Source organism: Lithobates pipiens, unplaced genomic scaffold, assembly GCF_037356315.1.
Source record: "Lithobates pipiens isolate NorthernLeopardFrog02 unplaced genomic scaffold, aLitPip1_a1.2 Scaffold_19, whole genome shotgun sequence".
NCBI classification, from domain to species: Eukaryota; Metazoa; Chordata; class Amphibia; order Anura; family Ranidae; genus Lithobates; species Lithobates pipiens.
Window position 1 is genome coordinate 6255405 of NW_027507764.1, and position 17774 is coordinate 6273178.

At 50.0% G+C, this 17774-nt stretch overlaps 1 protein-coding gene across 3 annotated transcripts in view; it reads left to right on the plus strand.

Annotated features, from left to right (window-relative positions):
- Positions 1-17774, plus strand: part of TSNARE1 (t-SNARE domain containing 1) — a 511756-nt gene that overhangs the window by 167453 nt on the left and 326529 nt on the right. For 2 of the 3 annotated variants that reach the window (XR_013277476.1, XM_077490486.1), the window contains exon 5: positions 2201-2270. Coding sequence is in view for 2 of the 3 variants with exons in the window: in XM_077490486.1 (XP_077346612.1) it covers positions 2201-2270 (70 nt within the window). In the remaining variant the exon portion in view is untranslated. The remainder of the gene's footprint in view (positions 1-2200; positions 2271-17774) is intronic. The other variant, XM_077490487.1, reaches the window with a different exon arrangement.

Here is a 17774-nt window from a genome sequence, read left to right on the forward strand (position 1 = left end):
TGTGTGTTCCATGTTTGAGGCTGCATTCACACCCGAGCGATGATCTGCTTGAAGCTCAAAAAACGGAGGAGACGGATCTCATCTCCACTCCATGTTGTCTGAAGCTCAAACAACTTCTAGAACTAGACGAGGGGAGCGCTTCCCTACGCACCAAGAGACCACTTAACTCAACCTTGACCTTTATTGTACATCATAAAAAGTATGTAAATGACCATATCAGGTCTACCTATAGCGGGGGGTCTTCAAACGACGGCCCTCCAGTTGTTCAGGGACTACAATTCCCATCATGCCCAGTCATGTCTGTGAATGTCAGAGTTTTATAATGCCTCATGGGCTGCGTAGTTCCGCAACAGCTGGAGGGCCGTAGTTTGAGGGTCCCTGACCTATTGGATGAGGTCAATGCCATTATATATATATATATATATATATATATATATATATATATAAAATTCAACGTTCTATCATCTACCAGGTTTAAATGGTGAAAACTTCTCTTGAATATATACATATAGAAAATATGAAGGTTATAATTTCCTCCTATATTCAATATAAAGGCTCCAGGCTTTAATAGAGGATATGTAAATGAAAGGTCTACTCGCCACAACACCTCCTGGTATGAAGAGATCGGGGGAAATTTCCATCTCTCCTCCCATCTATTGGCCACATATCAAATTGAGATGAACAGAAAACGAGAAGATATGATAGTAAATACTATCTTACTGAGGATATGGGCGATCTATCTTCTGCGCTATGATATTGTCTATCTCTCAGATGTGCGATACGGGTACACACATCCATGTGTGGACACTAATCCCCACTGATGGACAAACCTCGTATATATCACTGTATCCACAAAAGAGCTTCTCTCTCAATCAAAGCTACATTGACTCAAGGCACATCTCACCCCACACAAAAGAAAAATGGAGGGGGGGGGGGGGGGGAATAATGTCAGGACAAAAAATTCAATTGTGTGAACCTAAATAATGTTACAAAATACTTCCAAAATCAAATCACCCAAACCGAACATGTTTCTGCTCTTAGAGCTTCGTCAGAGGTAAAAAAAAAAAAAGTGAAGAAAATGAGCAACCAAGAGTAGCTGACTGTCACATGGTTAAAAGATAACAAAAAATAAAAATCTATGATGATTTTTAGTTATTTGTGTATTTTACATAAATGTATTCATATATTACTATTTTATTTTAAAAATTTTCATTTGTAGCAGAAAATTGCGCAAAAAATGCGCGACAAAGCGTAGGAATAAGCACAAAAAAAAAGGGTGGATGACGCGTTTCTATTCATTTCTATGAGAATAAAAATGCAGCAAAAACGTCCCAAATCTGCCTGATTTGAGCGATTAAAAAAGATGGCCCTCAGCTAAACTCTATGGTTTAGGAGGACCACTCCAGACTCGAAATCTCTCCATAAAGAGGACCTGTCATGCTGTATTGTTGTTGCATGGGATGTATATATTCCTTGCGATGGCAATAACAGTGATTTTTTATTTTTTTTTTTAAAGTGGTAGTGTAAACATTTTTTTAAATTAAAATTAAAAAATAATTAGAAAAGAGGAGGAGCCAGGAACACCGCACAGGGACCCCAGAAGAGGAGGATCGGGGGGCCACTCTGTGCAAAACCAACTGCACAGAGGAGGCAAGTATGATGTTTAAAAAAAAAAAAAAAATAACTACGTATCCTTTAATGTTGTCATTATTGGGGAATGTTTGTAGAATTTTGTGGAAAATATCTTTGAATAAGGCCTCTGCAAAAAAAAAAAAAAAATATATATATATATATATATATATATATCGGTAAGCAATTGGTAAAAGAAAAATCCATAATGTGTAATTTGCAGACATGTATTTGGTATATATTGGTTGTATCTGGGTAGAAGTCAGCTGGAAGCCCCCCATAGGTTCCTCTGCCCTGCGTCCTTCAGCAGGATATATTAGAATTTGAGGAATGACACGTCCTTGCAGTCCCCCCCCCAATAACTTGACATTCCGCGTGCGGATTGTTCGTGCACGCAGCGTGCATCCTTTATAAAGTTGATTGAGAGCAGAAGTGAGCGCTAGGTGAGGAGCGGGAGCTTTGCATGTTGTCAATGTGCCTTTGTGTGATAAGCCGTAGCCGGCGGTGACTTGCAGGGGGGGACGGATGGCTTCCGGGATTCAGCTTGTTCTTGTGTCTCTCTTGTTGACAGTGCAGTCTTTGGAGAAAATCCTGCGCTCCCTGGGGACTCCTAGCGACACACCAGAGCTGAGAGAGCATCTGTAAGTTCTCCCCTCCCCCCCCCCCCCCCTCCCTTCTGATTATCTTCCCGCTTGTATCACGCCGGCCGGCTAATTTTATTACCCTCCATGTCGCCCTTTCCTGCCACAGAAAACTGATTATTCATTCTGTATTTTATTTTTTTTTTGACAACAAACATGACTTGAACAACTTCCTGCCAAGAGACACTTTAACATCTTTATCCTCCAATCACAGTCACCGTTACACCTCATCCAATCACACATTTCAGCGTAAAGATGTTTTTTTTTTTTTTGTTTGGTTTCTTGCACCACCTGTACGTTGTTGGGCCTCCATCACACAGGTAGACCAATGCGAAGCACTAGAGAAGCTAAAGCCTCTATTGGTGTAGATTGCATACAGACGAAGTATGGTGTACCATCATCCAATTAGAAGGAAAAAGGCTGGGAGATCCGTCCCCATCCAGTCACTATAGGGGATTTTGAAGGAATATCTCTGTACCAATTTATACAGCGTATACGCCAGATGTGATAAAAGATATTCAAGTCTTTATTGATACAAAAAAACTAGAAAAACAGCATATCCAAATCAGGGTGGATTTGATTTAAATCATAATTTTTGAAAAACAACTCTCATCTCTGTCCCGCTGTTGGCCCCTCCTCTGTCCCCGCTGTTGGCCCCTCCTCTGTCCCCGCTGTTGGCCCCTCCTCTGTCCCCGCTGTTGGCCCCTCCTCTGTCCCCGCTGTTGGCCCCCCCTCTGTCCCCGCTGTTGGCCCCTCCTCTGTCCCCGCTGTTGGCCCCTCCTCTGTCCCGCTGTTGGCCCCTCCTCTGTCCCGCTGTTGGCCCCTCCTCTGTCCCGCTGTTGGCCCCTCCTCTGTCCCGCTGTTGGCCCCTCCTCTGTCCCGCTGTTGGCCCCCTCCTATGTCCCACTGTTGGCCCCCTCCTCTGTCCCACTGTTGGCCCCCTCCTCTGTCCCGCTGTTGGCCCCCTCCTCTGTCCCGCTGTTGGCCCCCTCCTCTGTCCCGCTGTTGGCCCCCTCCTCTGTCCCGCTGTTGGCCCCCTCCTCTGTCCCGCTGTTGGCCCCCTCCTCTGTCCCGCTGTTGGCCCCCTCCTCTGTCCCGCTGTTGGCCCCCTCCTCCGTCCCCGCTGTTGGCCCCCCTCCTCCGTCCCCGCTGTTGGCCCCCCTCCTCCGTCCCCGCTGTTGGCCCCCCTCTTCCGTCCCCGCTGTTGGCCCCCCTCCTCCGTCCCCGCTGTTGGCCCCCCTCCTCCGTCCCCGCTGTTGGCCCCCCTCCTCCGTCCCCGCTGTTGGCCCCCCTCCTCCGTCCCCGCTGTTGGCCCCCCTCCTCCGTCCCCGCTGTTGGCCCCCCTCCTCCGTCCCCGCTGTTGGCCCCCCTCCTCCGTCCCCGCTGTTGGCCCCCCTCCTCCGTCCCCGCTGTTGGCCCCCCTCCTCCGTCCCCGCTGTTGGCCCCCCTCCTCCGTCCCCGCTGTTGGCCCCCCTCCTCCGTCCCCGCTGTTGGCCCCCCTCCTCCGTCCCCGCTGTTGGCCCCCCTCCTCCGTCCCCGCTGTTGGCCCCCCTCCTCCGTCCCCGCTGTTGGCCCCCTCCTCCGTCCCCGCTGTTGGCCCCCTCCTCCGTCCCCGCTGTTGGCCCCCTCCTCCGTCCCCGCTGTTGGCCCCCTCCTCCGTCCCCGCTGTTGGCCCCCTCCTCCGTCCCCGCTGTTGGCCCCCTCCTCCGTCCCCGCTGTTGGCCCCCTCCTCCGTCCCCGCTGTTGGCCCCCTCCTCCGTCCCCGCTGTTGGCCCCCTCCTCCGTCCCCGCTGTTGGCCCCCTCCTCCGTCCCCTCTGTTGGCCCCCTCCTCCGTCCCCTCTGTTGGCCCATCCCGCTGTCGGCCCATCCCGCTGTCGGCCCATCCCGCTGTCGGCCTACGGCAGTCCCATTCACTTTAATGGGATGGCTAGTGATGCGGCAGTGACACAACAAGGTGAGGGACGTGGCGGCACCCTGATCCAAATACTTATTGAAAAACATAATAGGTACATAGTAACAATCGATGTATATCACCAACACTCATGTCCTCTGTTGAGGATTAGGAGATGGTGGGTTGCACAGATATCATTGTTCTCAACATGTTTCGCTGAGTTCTACCGCTTCATCAGGAGAATATCTGAAATCAATCATTATGACCGTAAACACCAAATATCACAATGTATGAAAAAATTCAACAACCAATAATAAAGTAGAAAAGGGAGGAGAAAGAGGGCAATGTCACTTGCGCAGGACCCAAGCCTAGCGGGAGTCAAAGCACCACCAGGGTTCCTCCACAGTGGCTATGGGAGGACGTGCCAAGTGCCAAAATGGACAGACGTCTATATTTAATAATGTATGAGTGGAAAATATTCAACCATAGGACAATTGGAAAGGAAAAGGAGAGTGGAGGAAGCGTTCTCTACACCTATACAGCTGTGCACCTCCCAGGTCTGTCCTTTTCCATGCGTCGCTCCCACAAGTATGTCAAGTTGGGGATGTGCATTGAAATTCGTACAAGTCTGGCCAGCCGTTTGCCTGTGGTGCGTCTGCACGGAATACCTGGGGGGTGGGGGGGTGAAGACGGCCCCTTGCATTGGGTGTGTGGACCCGGTGGTGCACCTGGGGGGCCTGCCGCCGAGCCCTTCCCCTCGGGGGCCTGCCATCGGGCCCTTCCCCCCCCCAGGGGGCCTGCCGCCAGCCCTGCCCCTGGGGTCTGCGCATAGTGTTTTATATGAATGCAAAACTTGCTTGAAGCAAAAGAAAACTCCTTTTATGGGGATGTCAAACCCACTTGTAAGAGAATGGAAGGCCGTTCGTACCGGCCTGTACTATTCAGGCTTGATCAGTTCTGTAGCGGTGAGGACCGGATGAAGCACACAGGACAGATTTCAGGCTCGGACACTGGACGTCGTCATATCTGGTCTCTTTAAGGCTCATCCAGGGGTCGGCTGTCCTGCGACTTTAGCATTTTTACAGCTTTTTCGCACAGGATTCTTCCCCATTTTATTAAATGTTTTCTGTATGCATATAAAATAAGCGGAAAGACTCTCTGTCACAATTTATATCGGATTAAATTGAAACTCTTGTGTAAACTTCACGGAAAGGTCTGCTAGGTGCTGGAAGTCATTGCTAGGCAACAAATGAAGAGCAATGAGCTCCGCTACTTCCATCCGAACTCTGATTACTGCCTACAAGACCCCGGCGAGCAATCTCTGTGGGAAACCTCAGGCGCCATCTCACCCACCACATTTTATCCAACTTTCTCTCCCCGTGTTGTGGCCCCTGTAGACCCCAGGATCCTCACATCACCTTCACTTGTGTGTTTTGTTTTGTTTTTTTTTCCCCCAACTTGCTGCAATCACACTTTCTTTATTCTTAATCGTCTAATACAACAATGATTCTCGAGCGGGGTTGCTTGGGGTTCTTTTCAGAGGTTGCTTGGGGTTCCTCCCAGAGGTTGCTTGGGGTTCCTCCCAGAGGATGCTAGGGGTTCCTCCCAGAGGATGCTAGGGGTTCCTCCCAGAGGATGCTAGGGGTTCCTCCCAGAGGTTGCTAGGGGTTCCTCCCAGAGGTTGCTAGGGGTTCCTCCCTTTCTTTATTCTTAACCATCTAATACAACAATGATTCTCAACCGGGGTTGCTTGGGGTTCTTTTCAGAGGTTGCTTGGGGTTTCTCCCAGAGGATGCTTGGGGTTCTTTTCAGAGGTTGCTTGGGGTTCCTCCCAGAGGATGCTTGGGGTTCTTTTCAGAGGTTGCTTGGGGTTCCTCCCAGAGGATGCTAGGGGTTCCTCCCAGAGGTTGCTAGGGGTTCCTCCCAGAGGTTGCTAGGGGTTCCTCCCAGAGGTTGCTAGGGGTTCCTCCCAGAGGTTGCTAGGGGTTCCTCCCTTTCTTCTTAACCATCTAATAAAACAATGATTCTCAAGCGGGGTTGCTTGGGGTTCTTTTCAGAGGTTGCTTGGGGTTCCTCCCAGAGGATGCTTGGGGTTCCTCCCAGAGGATGCTAGGGGTTCCTCCCAGAGGATGCTAGGGGTTCCTCCCAGAGGATGCTAGGGGTTCCTCCCAGAGGTTGCTAGGGGTTCCTCCCAGAGGTTGCTAGGGGTTCCTCCCAGAGGTTGCTAGGGGTTCCTCCCAGAGGATGCTAGGGGTTCCTCCCAGAGGTTGCTAGGGGTTCCTCCCAGAGGCTGCTAGGGGTTCCTCCCAGAGGATGCTAAGGGTTCCTCCCAGAGGATGCTAGGGGTTCCTCCCAGAATTTGCTAGGGGTTCCTTGAGCAACGAGCAATTTTTGACTATAAGTTTCCACTGACTCCATTCATCTTTGTCTGTAAGGGGGAAATTCTTCCCAGCGACCACAAGTGTAAGGCGCATCACACTAATGTATCATGAGTTGTAGATAGTAATTATTATCAGAGGTTCCCTGGAGACCACAGACAAAGCTGAGGACAAGTCCTTTGTTCACTGCTTGGCTTTTGTATGGCACAGCTTCCACTGTACAGGTCCTCTTTAATTTGAGTTCCATGTAATCCACTGCACCCAGCATCCAGAGAGTATATAAAGTATGAGGATCCTGCCAGTGGGTGTGCTTGGGAACGTCTCACCTGCCTCACAAGCCAGGGTTCCCAGATCACTACTGACCAAAGACGATGGGCTGGACTGGTATAGCACAGCAATGCCTTGGTGAAAAAATTGGGGTCCTAAGCAGGGGGTCCCATTATAAGGAGCCTACAATCAGCAGATCGGGGGGGGTGCAATCTGTGGCTCCTGGGGACTCTCAGCATAGCTGTCTGCTCGTACAGGCAGGCAGTTGCTGGAGAGCAATAGGAATTAATGGACTACAAGAGAGCTCACCGGCGCCCTCGTTCATTGAGGACCACAAGATGTCATGTGCAATGGCTGACTGTACCTGTAGGCATTCATTCACGGGAAAGAGTGATTGAATGACCCGCATTTGTGGGTGGAGCCCCACACGTCTGCACTGGCTTCAAATTGTGACAGCTGTTTCAGGGAGTGGATCACCACTCTACTGTCACAAGGAAGGAGGATCAGGGGGAGGCTGAAGGGAACATGCATGGAACATGTTACATGTCCTACCTGAAAGCGGATCTGCACCCGCCTCACCTGCTTTTTTTTTTTTTTTTTTCTCTTCTTCACCCCGGCTTACCTTAAGGTGGTAGCTGCACATTTCAAATACCCATCCAGCAGATCCAGTGATGTCACACTGGGGTCCTCTCATGCCCTGCCACAGCTCTGTCCTGCGCCACCGTGTTCTTTTCTGACATGGAGAGGCCTGCCAGCTCTTCCTGTTTTTCGGCAGGAGCAGGCAAGCCTCCCGATGAAGTGTTGATAGGCCCCGCCTCCTTCTTTTTTGAATGGAAGGCCATGCTTTCTGGGATATGTGGCTTGCAAATCCCAGGAGGCACAGCGGGCAGGAGAGTGTGCCATTCACCTGAGGCTACTAATGTTCATGGGGAGGCGGGGCTGGACATTTTTGCTTTTTAAAAAAGGTAAAGAAACAAAAAACAAACAGCCCGATAGCTACAGAAGATGGAAGGAGTGGAGGGAAGAAGTGGAAGAGGGTTAAAGTCCTCGTTAAAAACGGGTGAAACATGTTCCAAAAGTGAACCTGGCCTTTAATTTTATGGTAAAATCTGCAAGCCATTTGGACCCCTCTGGAAGCCTGGCTTAAAAACTGCCAGGTCTCTCTTGTAACGCTGGGTGTCCTATGCTTTTTTACCTCCTAGCAGCAGAGCAGGACATGGGGGATTACTAACTGGGAGTTTTTCGGTCAAGTCTCCAGAGGAGCCCCAAATGGTTTACAGATATGACAATAAGCTTAACAGGAGCCAACCAACCTCCCAGCATGTCTTTGGAGTGTGGAAGGAAACCGAAGTACCAGGAGAAAACCTACATAGGCACAGGGAGAACATGCAAACTCCAGGCAGGTATTACCGTTGTTGGGATTCGAACCGACAACCCCAGTGCTGCTGGACGGAAGTGCTAACCGCTTAGCCGCTGTGGAAAAAAAGGTGAACTTAGAAACAATAGGGCCCAGCCAGGCCTGTGCATTTTTATAACTCGTGCTTTCCTGTGGTGCGATGCCATTCAATTGGTGGAGCACCTCAACACTCAACTACAGCCGTGGATGATGCACATTCACTGTACTGCACCACAACGCACATTTCTACACGGTGGTCCGGCGACTTAAGAAAAAGTGGGCATGCCAATTTTTGAAGTGCTCCAAGACCATCCCATTCAGTGCCTTAATGCAGAGCCTAGACGCACCCATGCAACGGAATGTAAGATCAGCAACACCCATATGTACTGTCATGGACCATACCTGAACAGTTCAACATTAGTGTCTCCAGGCTTGGAAGACCACCATAGACTCCCTGGCCACGTTCTTTAGCATTAAGTAGTGCTGACACTCTGAAGTTGTCATTTTAGTAAATCCTGCCAAGTAGAAGCAGCTGAACAGGTGTAGAGAGAGTCGGAACCAATCACCATCTCCTCCTCCTGTTAGAATGACTGTGAAATTATTAATGCCGAAGTGCTAAAGATGGCACAGTGACACCTCGTCACACAGCCGCTAATCTGTGCCACGTGTCCAACCTGATTTATTATATAACAGGGCCAGAAGCGGAGTCTGACTCCTCTCACATGAAGTTAGGAAAGTAACTTCGTCCTGGCACACACCAATCAGCCATAACATTGTCACCACCCACCTAATATTGAGTAGGTCCCCCTTTTTGCCACCAAAACATTCCTGACCTGTCCAGGCATAGAATCCACGAGACCTCCTGAAGGTATGCTGTAGTATCTGGCACCAAGCCATCAGTAGCAGAGTTCTGTAAGTAGCGAAGTGGGGCCTCCATGGATTGAACTTGTTTTTTTTAGCACATTCCACAGAAGCTCGATTGGATTGAACACCTAAAACTCATTGTGTACCTTAAACCCTACATCATTCATCAGACCAGGCCACCTTCTTCCATTCCTCCGTGCTCCAGTTCTATGGCCCGTGTGCCCATTGTAGGCGCTATGGGCTGTGGACACGGGTCAGCATGGGCACCCTGACCAATCTGCAGCTACACAGCCCCATACACCATAAACTGCGATACTCTGTGTGTTCTGACACCTTTCTATCAGAACCAGCATTACCTTTACCATCAATTTGAGCTCCAGGAGTTTTATTGGATCAGACTACACAGACCAGCCTTCCCTCCCCTCCCCACTTACATCAATGAGCCTTCCCTCCCCTCCCCACTTACATCAATGAGCCTTCCCTCCCCTCCCCACTTACATCAATGAGCCTTCCCTCCCCTCCCCACTTACATCAATGAGCCTTCCCTCCCCCCCACCTCCGTCAATGAGCCTTCCCTCCCCCCCACCTCCGTCAATGAGCCTTCCCTCCCCCCACCCCGTCAATGAGCCTTCCCTCCCCCCCACCCCGTCAATGAGCCTTCCCTCCCCCCCACCCCCGTCAATGAGCCTTCCCTCCCCCCCACCCCCGTCAATGAGCCTTCCCTCCCCCCACCCCGTCAATGAGCCTTCCCTCCCCCCCCACCCCGTCAATGAGCCTTCCCTCCCCCCCACCCCGTCAATGAGCCTTCCCTCCCCCCCCACCCCGTCAATGAGCCTTCCCTCCCCCCCACCTCCGTCAATGAGCCTCCTCCCCACCTCCGTCAATGAGCCTTCCCCCCACCTCCGTCAATGAGCCTCCCCCCCCCCACCTCTGTCAATGAGCCTTCTCTCCCCACCACCATCAATGAGCCTTCCCTCCCCCCACCTCCGTCAATGAGCCTTCCCTCCCCCCCCCACCTCCGTCAATGAGCCTTCCCTCCCCCCCACCTCCGTCAATGAGCCTTCCCTCCCCCCTCACCTCTTTCAATGAGCCTTCCCTCCCCTCCCCACCTCCGTCAATGAGCCTTCCCCCCCCACCTCCGTCAATGAGCCCCCCCCAACCACCAATAAGCCTTCTCTCCCAACCACCATCAATGAGCCTTCTCTCCCAACCACCATCAATGAGCCTTCTCTCCCCACCACCATCAATGAGCCTTCTCTCCCCACCACCATCAATGAGCCTTCCCTCCCCACCACCATCAATGAGCCTTCTCTCCCCACCTCCATCAATGAGCCTTCTCTCCCCACCTCCATCAATGAGCCTTCCCTCCCCACCTCCATCAATGAGCCTTCCCTCCCCACCTCCATCAATGAGCCTTCCCTCCCCACCTCCATCAATGAGCCTTCCCTCCCCACCACCATCAATGAGCCTTCTCTCCCCACCACCATCAATGAGCCTTCTCTCCCCACCACCATCAATGAGCCTTCTCTCCCCACCACCATCAATGAGCCTTCTCTCCCCACCACCATCAATGAGCCTTCCCTCCCCACCTCCATCAATGAGACTTCCCTCCCCACCACCATCAATTATGAGCCTTCCCTCCCCCCTCACCTCTTTCAATGAGCCTTCCCTCCCCTCCCCACCTCCGTCAATGAGCCTTCCCCCCCCACCTCCGTCAATGAGCCCCCCCCAACCACCAATAAGCCTTCTCTCCCAACCACCATCAATGAGCCTTCTCTCCCAACCACCATCAATGAGCCTTCTCTCCCCACCACCATCAATGAGCCTTCTCTCCCCACCACCATCAATGAGCCTTCTCTCCCCACCACCATCAATGAGCCTTCTCTCCCCACCACCATCAATGAGCCTTCTCTCCCCACCACCATCAATGAGCCTTCCCTCCCCACCACCATCAATGAGCCTTCCCTCCCCACCACCATCAATTATGAGCCTTCCCTCCCAACCTCCATCAATGAGACTTCCCTCCCCACCACCATCAATTATGAGCCTTCCTTCCCTTACTTTTTTATTTATTTTTTTAAATATTTTGGTACCATTCTAGTCCTTTCAACTTGGTGACTAGGGTTTTTCTGTACAATCAATTTTTTTAACTGTCCATTTCATTTTCGATTTTCAGCCAAGTGCATCCTGAATTTTTGGTCTTGGTCCAGAATTTTGACACCTTACATAATTGTCACCTATGGATATATATGGAGCCTCGTTTCTGTGATGTAGTTATCTTTATTTTTCTATGTTTGTGTTTTTCTTACAAAAATGTTAGTAATGATAAAAAAATATTCACCCATCAACATATGTAACTGAATAGTATCCGTAATAAACTCTGTCAGGGGTCCTCAACCCTCAGACAGCGTACAGGTGTCGGTCTTTGGCCTACTGGGGGTGGATTGCGGAAGAGCCACCTGGCACAACCTTCTCTGCCACCTTCCCACTACCAGAGGGCGCCTGCTCCCCTTCTCCAAGCACCACTACTACCTTCTTTCTCTGTGGTGCCCTTACCTACGGCTAGAGAGATGAGTAGGAAACCCGGGTTGGCCTGGAGGTGAAAGGCTGCAAATCCCAACACCCTCCAGTGGGAGCAAGTTGTGCCGACAAATTTTCCCACCCCCCACCCCCCCAGAGGTGACAGGCTACACGCACACCTACCCCCTGGAGGCGACAGGCTACACGCACACCTACCCCCTGGAGGCGACAGGCTACACGCACACCTACCCCCTGGAGGCGACAGGCTACACGCACACCTACCCCCTGGAGGCGACAGGCTACACGCTCACCTACCCCCTGGAGGCGACAGGCTAAACGCACACCCTACCCCCTGGAGGCGACAGGCTACACGCTCACCTACCCCCCTGGAGGTGACAGGCTACACGCTCACCTACCCCCTGGAGGTGACAGGCTACACGCTCACCTACCCCCTGGAGGCGACAGGCTACACGCACACCTACCCCCTGGAGGCGACAGGCTATACGCACACCTACCCCCTGGAGACGACAGGCTACACGCACACCTACCCCCTGGAGCCGACAGGCTACACGCACACCTACCCCCTGGAGGCGACAGTCTACATGCACACCTACCCCCTGGAGGCGACAGGCTACACGCACACCTACCCCCTGGAGGCGACAGGCTACACGCACACCTACCCCCTGGAGGCGACAGGCTACACGCACACCTACCCCCTGGAGGCGACAGGCTACATGCACACCTACCCCCTGGAGGCGACAGGCTACACGCTCACCTACCCCCTGGAGGCGACAGGCTACACGCACACCTACCCCCTGGAGACGACAGGCTACACGCACACCTACCCCCTGGAGGCGACAGGCTACACGCACACCTACCCCCTGGAGGTGACAGGCTACACGCACACCTATCCCCCGGAGATGACAGGTGATGCTTACGCAAGGGAAGTGGCAGGCTTTCCAACCCTTTCCCCAAAGGAGGTAGCAGGCAGCGACAACCATCCCCCCTCCCCGGTCTGTGGAGGGGTGGTTTTGACCCTGGTGCCCAGGAGGTTGAGGACCAGAGATACACCTCCCTCCCCTCTCCCCCGAAGTTAAAAGGCAGCCAGCACCCCTTGTCTCCATATTGGTGATAATTTGACTCTCTGATGTTTCCACCTTGCTTTCCGTCTGATACATTTAGAAGATGCACACAACCGACACGATGGACCTCAAATTTATAAAAGTCCTAATGTCCTCAAAGAGCCTCCATAGGACACTATGATGCTTTGGAAAGTCACATGGGGAGATCTTATTATAACAATTGAATCTGAGTTGTATTATGTTTGTTGAGCGCATCTCTCTGAAGATGAGGGATAGAAGGCACCAAGGGAGCGCCAGAGAATATAATTATATCTACAGTATATTGGGTTGGAGGCGTGACCGCAGATTGGGAGTTTTTCAGATCTGTAAATGTCACATCCATAAATAACACTCAACTGATCATTACAATTATAACCTAAAGCGCGAGCTCCCCGAAAACCCGCCGCGGGTTTCCTGTGAATGCCTGGCCCTTGCAGCGAGCATTCTTCCGCCAACTTTGTATCGGCGTGTAAAACCGATGACAAAGTTAAGTAATGATATAGATGTTTTACTGGGGACACGGAATACCCATAAAAAGTGAATACTCAGATGTGGTAATCTCTTTACGTTCAGAGCGGCGCTTTCATGTCCGGATTAGAGAGCAGCAGGAATAAATAGAGAGAGCGCAGAGCCAGCTAAGCTCAAGGCTGTAGGCTGCGCATTCAAGGTATTACTTTGAAGGGATTAGCATATCAGCATGACTCTAAACGACGTGTCAGAGTATTTATGGAAACGGACGCTTTTCCCCTTCAGCTTCCTCAAAGCCGTGTAGGAAATCGACATGTGATAGGATGAAAAGCTCCCCTCAATTAAACAAGCTGACACTTAAAAGCCATCTAAGGGCTTTGGCCAGACACAATCGCTTCATTAAATTGTGATTATTTAAATGCTGCAACCTTTGACTCAGTCTATCAGAGTCCATCCTTTACTCTGAATTCATGACTCGATCCACCAGAGTAAAGCGAATGGGATGACCCACCGGGGTTTGCTTCACCGAGAAGGTTGTCCCATTACCCTGAATTCCCAACTTGATCCATCATAATGCAGAGATTGGGACGACCCACCGGGGTTTGCTTCACCGGGAAGGTTGTCCCATTACCCTGAATTCCCAACTCGATCCATCATAGTGCAGAGAAAGGGACGACCCTCCAGGGTTTGCTTCACCGGGAAGGTTGTCCCATTACCCTGAATTCCCAACTCGATCCATCATAGTGCAGAGAAAGGGACGACCCTCCAGGGTTTGCTTCACCGGGAAGGTTGTCCCATTACCCTGAATTCCCAACTCGATCCATCATAGTGCAGAGAAAGGGACGACCCTCCAGGGTTTGCTTCACCGGGAAGGTTGTCCCATTACCCTGAATTCCCAACTTGATCCATCATAGTGCAGAGAAGGGGACGACCCACCGGGGGTTGGCTTCACCGGGAAGGTTGTCCCATTACCCTGAATTCCCAACTTCATCCATCATAGTGCAGAGAAGGGGACGACCCACCAGGGTTTGCTTCACCGGGAAGGTTGTCCCATTACCCTGAATTCCCAACTTAATCCATCAAAGTGCAGAGAAAGGGATGACCTACCGGGGTTTGCTTCACCGGGAAGGTTGTCCCATTACCCTGAATTCCCAACTTAATCCATCATAGTGCAGAGAAAGGGATGACCCACCGGGGTTTGCGTCACCAGGCAGGTTGTCCCATTACCCTGAATTCCCAACTCGATCCATCATAGTGCAGAGAAAGGGACGACCCACCAGGGTTTGCTTCACCGGGAAGGTTGTCCCATTAACCTGAATTCCCAACTTCATCCATCATAGTGCAGAGAAGGGGACGACCCACCGGGGTTTGCTTCACCGGGAAGGTTGTCCCATTACCCTGAATTCCCAACTCGATCCATCATAGTGCAGAGAAAGGGATGACCTACCGGGGTTTGCTTCACCGGGAAGGTTGTCCCATTACCCTGAATTCCCAACTTAATCCATCAAAGTGCAGAGAAAGGGATGACCTACCGGGGTTTGCTTCACCGGGAAGGTTGTCCCATTACCCTGAATTCCCAACTTAATCCATCATAGTGCAGAGAAAGGGACGACCCACCGGGGTTTGCGTCACCAGGCAGGTTGTCCCATTACCCTGAATTCCCAACTCGATCCATCATAGTGCAAAGAACGGGATGACTCACCGGGCTTTGTTTCACCAGGGAGGTTGTTCCATTACCCTGAATTCCCAACTCCATCCATCAGAGTGCAGAGAATGAGACCACCCACCGTGCTTTGCGTCACCGGGAAGGTTGTCCCATTACCCTGAATTCCCAACTCAATCCATCAGAGTGCAGAGAATGAGACCACCCACCGGGCTCTGCTTCACCGGGAAGGTTGTCCCTGTACCCTGAATTCCCTGTGTGCTCGGAGACGGTCCCTCAACTGGTTCCATAATTGTACTGATAGGGCTCAAAGAAATGGAACATCGAGCCGCAGTTACTACTCACATGAAACCCACTCTTGGTGTTTGGAAAAAGGCCAACGAAAGTTACAGGGACCCGCATTCCATCTCTCTATTTACCCCACTATGGGGTAAAAATATAAGAGTATCTCCACCTTCACACCACTATACACACCTGTACACCTCGTAATCATAAATTTGCAGATTGAGAGTCCTATAACCATTCTTCACAGTACTTCATTTGGAAAGAGGTACGCAATCTGGAACATCCATATAAATGCAGCAGAATGCTATCGCGTTTCAGCCAGTCTTGATCTTAGCTGAAACACGTGGGATTCTGCTAAGTTTGCTTGAATGTCCTTATCTTATACCAGATAATAAAGTACTGTGAAGAATTATCAGACTCCAGTTTTCTCTTCACATTTATCCATCTGGGGCGGGGGGAAGAGGAGGCATTCCTTTAGACTTCAACACACTTAGATTCCTTCCAGCTACCTAATTCGTTTTTTTTTTTTTTCCCTTCGAGACATGAAGTACGTGCCCAATTTCCGAAACCAATATTTACATCAGAACCAATTGAAATAATTTTAATTACAGATAGACTAGGAAAACCAATTAGTCAATGTGTAACTCACCGCAGCCTCCACCCCCCCCCCGTGTTGCGGTCCTCCGGGTCCCAATACAGTCTCCCCCAGGATTAGCCTAGGAAAGGTGCTCCTTATCCAGGCAATAGAGAATGGCATAGTGAAGAATAACGTGTTTTTTTTTAATTTTAATTCATTTTTTATTCAATTTTTTTAAACATACAAATAACAAGCCACTCTTGCGGCCGACACCCACCGGCTATAACAGTTGCCGGTGGACATTTAAATACAAAACAAACAAAAATCAAGCGTGGAGTTAAGCGCCCCCCCCCCCCCCAAACCCCAAAACAATAGAACTTTTGCCTAGATATATACCGCTCAAGTTGGCCTCCAAACTGGAGGAAGGCGCTAGGTGACACCACACCTGTGTTGTCCGACATTTTGGGTCGTGATGCTAAATACCGTCCAAAGTATGGCCAAGAAGTTTATATGAGAAAATAACTCGCCCCCCCCCCCCCCCCACAAAAGTGACTAGTTATCCTAATGCAGAATTATCAATATTTCTCCTTTTATGCCAGTCATATACATCCCCCGTTATGGCCTAGCAAACCAATATCAATAGCTATAGGTTATCTGTAATTAGTCTGCTACTGTATAATATATGCCCGCATTAACGATGGCCACCATGTTTTCCTGGTGTGGAAAGGTACGTTGACCGGACGTCACCACCCAACGCGTTTCTTCATAGGAATTTACTTCATCAGGAGATTCTGATAAGTGAAAGGGTTACCTTCTGTCCCTGACTGAGGAAGACTGGGATGACTGTCTACAACTACTGTATACCTACTGTGTATAATCTCAGCCAGGGAAAGGTTCATTCATACAACTTAAAAACTCTTCATCTATCCAGAGACTGAGGCTATGTGTTGTCGGTGTGATGTGGAGACGGGCACCTTTCTTTATGTAGTATGGTGATGTCCTCAGCTCCAGACCTCCTGGAGGGAGGTGGTAAACATTATAGACATGGTCATGGGGCTGACCCCTAGTGCTCAACTCATTTATTCACTTGCCACTCTCTTCACCATCTTCAGAGATGAAATCCTCCAAAACTGAAAATTATCCACCCCATCCACAATATATATGGAGAGGGCAATCAACAGGGTCCTCACTTATTCCACACACCGAAATAACCGATCTATTCAGTACGCTTTGGGCAAATTGGATTGATGCCCAGGGGTTACTTATCTAGTGTTGCCTCGTGATACTGCGGTCTTGTGGCGAATGTCTAAGGCAATGTCTTCGATTAGAGAGACATCCATTATTTGGGTGCTGATAAAGTTAGAAGCGGCCTGATGTATATTATTATATAAAACCTAGTGAGGCCCGTACTGTGTACACAGAAAAAGAAATGCACACAGAATGGTTGCGAGAAAGTTCTCTTGTCTATTTAGTAACTTACACAGTTAAAAGAGAAGGTTAGCTCATGTGTCAATTGCCAGAAAACAATACGCTTCTATCAATAAAAATAATATCTGCGCTTGGCAGAAACAAAAAAACACAACAAAAACAGCGGCTAAACACTATAACCCAGATATTGGGCACAGGGAACAAAATGTGCAATATAAAGTGCAACGCTATAGTAAATAATGAAACCATAAAATGATACAAATGTGTGCACCAAATAAAGTGCAGATGTGCAGAAGTTAGCTGACTGCTATACAACGTTCCATGTATAACCAACACAGTGCAAAAATAAACACATTTAAATGTATATCCAATTTCATATCAAGTGCAAAAATTGTGAAATCAAACAAATGTGCACAAGTACAAAAGTTCATAGATGGTTTAAATACCATGAGAGGGATCCCTTGTGAAGTATGAATTCAATGAGGGATCCCTTGTAAAGTATGAATTCAATGAGAGGGATCCCTTGTGAAGTATGAATTCAATAAGAGATCCCTTGTAAAGTATGAATTCAATGAGAGGGATCACTTGTGAAGTATGAATTCAATGAGGGATCCCTTGTGAAGTATGAATTCAATGAGGGATCCC